The sequence below is a fragment of the Euprymna scolopes genome, chromosome 32 (genome assembly GCF_053919585.1).
Source record: "Euprymna scolopes isolate OS-2025 chromosome 32, ASM5391958v1, whole genome shotgun sequence".
Classification (NCBI taxonomy): Eukaryota; Metazoa; Mollusca; class Cephalopoda; order Sepiida; family Sepiolidae; genus Euprymna; species Euprymna scolopes.
Genome location: NC_136513.1, coordinates 74,080,761 through 74,088,392, shown reverse-complemented (window position 1 = coordinate 74,088,392; position 7,632 = coordinate 74,080,761). Strand labels below are relative to the sequence as shown.

Below are 7,632 nucleotides of genomic sequence, written 5' to 3'. Positions count from 1 at the left end.
CAGCCTCTCTCTATCTCTCTCTCTCTTTCTCTGTCTGCCTGTCTGTCTCTCTGTCTGTTTGTCTGTCTGTCTGTCTGTTTGTCTGTCTCTCTCTCTCTCTCTCTCTCTCTCTCTCTCTCTCTCTCTATATATATATATATATATATATATATATATATATATATATATATATATATATATAATATCAGTGTCTCCTTTGAATAGAATGATTAAAGAAAATTAAAAAATATAAATAAAATGAAATATATTTTATTAATTAAATTTCGTCTGACAGACTGTTATGCTCCGATGAAGCTGATATGACAATGTTTGGTAAATTTTATATATAATAAATGTCTATATTTATAATAGTAGGCAGAAACAATTGATTGTGAGGAAAACGTTTTTTGAGGGACACAGAATCATATATATATATATATATATATATATATATATATATATATATATATATAAATATATATATATATATATTTTATATATTGTATTTTAAGAATACAATATATATATATATATACATATATATATATATATATATATATATATATATATATATACATTTTACACAAAGTCAGAAAAACATCAGTACCGTTGGTTTCAAATGTGATACAAGAGGACCATTTTATTGTCGAAAAATATTGGATTCTGTTCAGCCTCTGTTTATATTTGTTCCCCAAATTTTTTACTATAAACTGGTCACCTTATATCGGATTTGAAACCGACGGTACTGATATTCTTCTGACTTTTGTAACATTTTAAAATAAATATTATGCTCCTGTATTGAATTTTCTTCTTTATAATTGAGAACTTTGTTGGGGTCTCCCCCCACATTCTCTCTCTCTTTTTTTTTCTCTCTCTCTCTCTTATATATATATATATTAGTTTTTGTTACCTTGGTTTTGTAAACTGTTTTAGTGTTGAATTTTACAGTTTTCCCGGGGACCAAAAAACCTTTAACAAATGGATTGAGTGGCGGCTGTTGAGACGACGTCTGCACAACGAGATTCTGTGCCTGAATAAAATAAAACAGACAAACGAAACTTATTATTACTGAAGGTAAAAAATACAAGTTTTAGATCGAATGACAAGTTAGCTTGTAATTATAATTTTTAACCTCACGTTTAATTCACCTATGGAGCTGCAAAAAAATCAATTAGGATGTAGACACTTGAAATTATCAGGTTGGTGCAAAAATAATGTCGTTTTTATACATGAAGTTGAACGTAAAAAACATTATTTTTGCACTAACCTAATATATCTATTCATTTATTTATTATTATATCTTTTAGTTGTTGTTTAATGACGTTTCAACCAATTATTCCACTGGCCTTCGTCAGGTGGTAACCGCGACGGGATAGGAACTCTGAATCTCTTAACTGCATTCTAAGCAACTATTGCCTTCAATAGTTGTTTTTCGTCTCACCACGTTTTGGCCAAGTAAGCCCCTGGTCGTCTTTGTGTAGGATTGAAACCGCTTTCTTCAGACAATGCTCACCTGGAACCGTAGAGATTCAACGTCTCTATCCACTGCGCCACGGGATCCGAAGGACAATCAAGGTTGGATTTTTTGGTTTCATAAATCCACGTTTATCATCTGATTTTCTATTCTCGAGTCAATGCCGAATGGTATATATTATTATTTAATTAATTGGAATGTTTATTGAGATGAGTATTATTTATTGATTTTTATTTATTGATACTTATTTATTGATTTTTATTCATTGCAAACTTTTATTCTCATATTTTAGTTGTTGTTTCAGGACGTTTCGGCCAACTATTCCTCTGGTGATAGGAGATTGAGATTTTCTATCCCGTCACGGTTACCACCTGACCAAGGCCAGAGGAACAGTTGGTCGAAATGTTGTGAAATAACAACTAAAAGACGAGAATAATAGTCCGCAATAAATAAAAATCAATAAATAAAAATCAATAAATAAAAATCAATAAATAAAAATCAATAAATAAAAATCAATAGATAAAAATCAATAAATAAAAATCAATAAATAAAAATTAATAAATACAAATCAATAAATAAAAATTAATAAATAAAAATTAATAAATAAAAATTAATAAATAAAAATCAATAAATAAAAATTAATAAATAAAAATTAATAAATAAAAATCAATAAATAAAAATCAATAAATAAAAATTAATAAATAAAAATCAATAAATAAAAATCAATAAATAAAAATCAATAAATAAAAATCAATAAATAAAAATCAATAAATAAAAATCAATAAATAAAAATCAATAAATAAAAATCAATAAATAAAAATTAATAAATAAAAATCAATAAATAAAAATCAATAAATAAAAATCAATAAATAAAAATCAATAAATAAAAATCAATAAATAAAAATCAATAAATAAAAATTAATAAATAAAAATCAATAAATAAAAATTAATAAATAAAAATCAATAAATAAAAATCAATAAATAAAAATCAATAAATAAAAATCAATAAATAAAAATCAATAAATAAAAATCAATAAATAAAAATCAATAAATAAAAATTAATAAATAAAAATCAATAAATAAAAATCAATAAATAAAAATCAATAAATAAAAATCAATAATTAAAAATTATAAATACAAATCAATAAATAAAAATCAGTAAATAAAAATCAATAGATAAAAATCAATAAATAAAAATCAATAAATAAAAATCAATAAATAAAAATTAATAGATAACAAATCAATAGATAAAAATCAATAAATAAAAATCAATAAATAAAAATCAATAAATAAAAATCAATAGATAAACATTAATAAATAAAAATCAATAAATAAAAATAAATAAATAAAAATCAATAAATAAAAATCAATAGAAAAAATCAATAAATAAAAATCAATAAATAAAAATCAACAAATAAAAATCAATAAATAAAAATCAATAAATAAAAATCAATAGATAAAAATCAACAAATAAAAATCAATAAATAAAAATACACCAATAAAAATCAATAAATAAAAATCAATAAATAAAAATCAATAAATAAAAATCAATAAATAAAAATCAATAAATAAAAATCAAAATAAATAAAAATCAATAAATAAAAATCAATAGATAAAAATACATCAATAAAAATCAATAGATAAAAATCAATAAATAAAAATACACCAATAAAAATCAATAAATAAAAATCAATAAATAAAAATCAATAAATAAAAATCAACAAATAAAAATCAATAAATAAAAATCAATAAATAAAAATCAATAGATAAAAATCAACAAATAAAAATCAATAAATAAAAATACACCAATAAAAATCAATAAATAAAAATCAATATATAAAAATACATCAATAAAAATCAATAAATAAAAATCAATAAATAAAAATAAATAAATAAAAATCAATAAATAAAAATCAATAAATAAAAATCAATAAATAAAAATCAATAGATAAAAATCAATAAATAAAAATCAATAAACAATAATCAATAAATAAAAATCAATAAATAAAAATCAATAGATAAAAATCAATAGATAAAAATCAATAAATAAAAATCAATAAATAAAAATCAATAAATAAAAATCAATAATTATAAATCAATAAATAAAAATCAATAGATAAAAATCAATAAATAAAAATCAATAAATAAAAATCAATAAATAAAAATCAATAGATAAAATCAATAAATAAAAATCAATAGATAAAAATCAATAAATAATACTCATCTTAATGAATATTTCAATTAATTAAACTAATATATGTGGATTAAAACCTCACCAGAGAACGATATCTTGTCCCTCGTGTTTCTTGAATGATTTCATCGTTTCTACCTTTCAGGAAGTTAAAACAGCATAATGTATGTTGCCTCTGCCCCTTCTTCATGTATTACAACAAAAAATATTCACCTTCACATTCTGTTGATGGTGTCGCTATAAAAAAACATTGGTTTCTAATCTGTCATTTTACCAGTTTAAAAGGGAGATCTTTTTTTATCAGCCAGCCTTGTAACCCATTTCTTACTTATTGGGCATTGAATGATTTGCATTTCAGTTAGCCAGTTTCAGGGTCAAGAGATTGAACGCTGGCAATTGTATCTCTTTACTGCTCAGTTTGTTTTTAGGGGTGATTTAACCTTTCTCAACTGTTCTTACTATTATTAGCTCCTTACATCAATTGGGTTGATGTCTTGTTTGGAGCTATTTTCCTAAAAAGTTAAGTTGGGTTAATTGGATATTATTCAAATGATGTTCTTATTTGATTTGAAATATACAATAACTATTATATTTAATATTCGAAATGCAATTAATATACTGAATATAATTATCATACTAAATATAATTATTATACTAAATCTAATTAATATACTAAGTATAATTGGCATCAATTGAAATGAATGGCTCTCGTCTTAGGTAGGCTCCATGTTTTGACAAACTTCTGGGGTTGAATTTTACTGCTGATCTAAAATGGAATACGTACATCAAATATGTTGCCAATGTTGCTGGAAAAATGATGGGATCCTTCTATCGATCCAGTAGATATCTACCTGCTGATGCAATTCTCTACATATACAAGAGCCAGGTACGTCTAAGGATGGAGTACTGTTGCCACATCTTGGCAGGAGCTGCTAGGAAGACCTTATCCTGCCTTGCCAGAGTTCAGAATAGACTTCGTAGCCTGCAACCTCTTTCTCACAGAAGAGACGTTACGAGCCTGTCTCTGCTTTATCGTTATTTTCATGGCAAGTTCTCGTCTGAGCTCCAATCTATGGTTCCCCTCTCGCCAAATATTCACGAGAAACACTCGCTTGGCTGTAAACACTATCAATAATTTCCCCCACTCTTTACCTGTGCCTAAACATAAATGTAAATTCCATGAACAAAGCTTATTTCCTAGAACTGCACACCTGTGGAACTCTCTTCCGTTTACTTGCTTTTCATCTGACTACAATATGGCCGTCTTCAAGTCTAATGTAAACAAGTTCATGATGAGCCGTTCCTTTTAAGTAATCCAATTTACCAAATTTACACTTCTAACGATTACTATGATATTGCCCTTTTGACCACTGTATACTTTTTAACCCTTATCCTCGAGTGGTATCTGGGCCTTTATAAGTGGTGATTCCGTTGTAAAAAATATAATTAGTGGTATTTTTTGGATTCTTTGGACAACTGTGCTAATCTTGAATGGCCTTTGTTGAATGGCCTTTGTTGAATGGCCTTCACGCGACAAAAACAAATGAAAAGAAGAGACGTTGCAAGCCTGTCTTTGTTTTACCGTTATTTCCATGGCAAGTGCTCGTCTGAGCTCCAATCTCTGGTCCCCCCTCGCCGTCTAGCTGAAGCCACTGTCGAAAATTTTCCCCACTCTCTATCTGTGCCTAAATCAAAACGTAGATTCAATGAACACAGTTTCTTTCTTAGAACAGCACGCCAGTGGAACTCTGTTCCGTCTGTCTGTTTCCCACCTGACTACAACTTGGATGTCTTCAAATCCAACGTAAACAAATTCCTGATGAACCGCCCCCTTAAGTAGACACTTTATGAAATCTCAACACTAACGTGCAACGTACTGTACATGCAATAACCCTTATCCTTGAGTGGCTTCTGGGCCTTGATAAGTGGTGACCTCCTTGTAAAAAAAATGATAAAAAAAACTGTAGAAAATGAAAGAATTTCGAAAGGCAACAAGAACGCGCACGTGTTCACTATTTATGCACAGTTTACCACTTATGTCTTATAAATGTCTTATAAATTTACCACTTATGTCTTATAAATGTCTTATAAATTACGGCACGACAAACCTACGAAAAAGTACGACAGCTTCTCCTGTAGATCGTCTATTCGTGCGACAAATTTAAGAACGACAAATTGAGGCGCGACAGATTGATATTTGTAAAATGAAAACACTTTTTTTTTTCTGCAGACTTGGAACAATATTTTAAAAGTACAAGTCCAGCATAAAAAGAAAAAAATATTTGTTTACTTTTTAATATCGTATATGTTTTTTTTTAAATAGTAAATCTTTATAAAAAATAATAATGTAAATATATAAACAAATCATTCATCGCATCAGTCTGAAAATTAAAAAAAACATGATGTCAAAGTGAGAACTGTACACAGAATTATTCACGAGGAACTGAAGACGCGAATGTTTTGCACGAATGCATCAGTCGACAACTCCATCCTTGTTGCATACTATTTGACCAAGATGGGCATCAAGACAGTTCCTCCCCCTCCCTATTGTTCAGATCTTGCTCCTTGCTTATTCCCTAAGCTCAAGGAAAACATTAGAGACTGTCGTTATGAGACAATTGAGGAGGTGTACTATATGTACTGTCAAAAGTACTTATACGAAAAAGTCCGGAAACTTATTGAAGGCACCTACATATACATATATCTTCTCTATATTAGAAACTGATAACACTTTTTCTTTTATAACTTCTGACACTATAGGAACCCAACGAGACAATTCTTATACAAAGCTTTCGCACTCACTATTTCAAACTCATACTGAAGCGAGTTTTCGTACAAGAATACGCACATTTCCTCGTCTTTCCATACAAGATATAATTTTTACTCCATCACCCACTCTCTCACTAACGTAATCCCATAATGGTAGTAGCAAATATTAGTCATTCCACACAACTCTATATCATCGATTCCTTCATCCAAAGTAATACTTAGCAACAAGACACCGGTTTATTATTACACTTACTAAATGCATTAGTTTAATAATAATACGTTAGTATAACATTAGACAAGATGAAACGATCCCTTTCAATTTTAAGTTCAGTAGAATGACAGAATGAACTCGGAAAAAGATCTTAACCTTTAACCAGTCGTCCTTCGATTAAGGGAATACTATTTCCGAACGCTGAAAACGTCTTCCTCAGTATCGCCATCAGACATGTTACTCGAAACAAAAAATACTCCAAATTGAAAATACATAAATTATCGTTTCAACAAGTTTTCCCTAATTGCTCCGGCAGTATTTTATATTAAATCAGTGTGCATTTTTTGTTACACTTAATAAATCAAAATCTATATGGGCCATAATTATTCCTTCGTTGTTTATAACTGACCGTCAGCCAGTTCCTTGTATTTCTTACTCCACTGTTATTTCTTCTTCTTCTTCTTCTTCTTCTTCTTCTTCTTCTTCTTCTTCTTATTTTTTACCATCTTCTTCGTCTTCTTATTCTTCAGCGTCCGTTTTTTCATCTACATTTTCATGTATCTTTTCTCCTTTTTACAACGTCTTCATCTTCGACTTTGAATTCTTCTTCCTTTTCTTCTTCGGCTTTTTTCTTCCTTTTCTTTTTCAGCGTCTTCTACACAATCTCCTTTTTTTTACAGCGTTTTCTCCTTCATCTTTTTCAATGTCTTCTACATCTTTTTAAACGTCTTCTTTTTTTTTCGTGTTTTCTTCATTTTCGACTTCGCATTATTCTTTTTTTAATCTTCTCCTTCTTCTTCTTCTTCTTCTTCTTCTTCTTCTTATTCTTCTTCCCTTTGTTCATTTTCTTTTTCTTTTTCAACTTCTACGTATTTTTTTACGTAAAGCTTAAGGGCTACGTTATTGATTTACTATAGGGGTTTTCAGAAATATAGCTTTCGATTCGACAGTTGAAATACTTCAATATTCCTTCCAGTTTTTCCTCTAAACATTACACCGAAACATTAA

At 27.8% G+C, this 7,632-nt stretch overlaps 1 protein-coding gene across 1 annotated transcript in view; it reads right to left on the bottom strand.

Moving 5' to 3' along the window:
• LOC145256437 (synaptotagmin-7-like) overlaps window positions 1–7,632 on the bottom strand; it is a 379,359-nt gene that overhangs the window by 25,614 nt on the left and 346,113 nt on the right. The window contains exon 7 of the mRNA XM_080115342.1: window positions 890–1,009. Coding sequence (XP_079971468.1) covers window positions 890–1,009 — 120 coding nt within the window. The remainder of the gene's footprint in view (window positions 1–889; window positions 1,010–7,632) is intronic.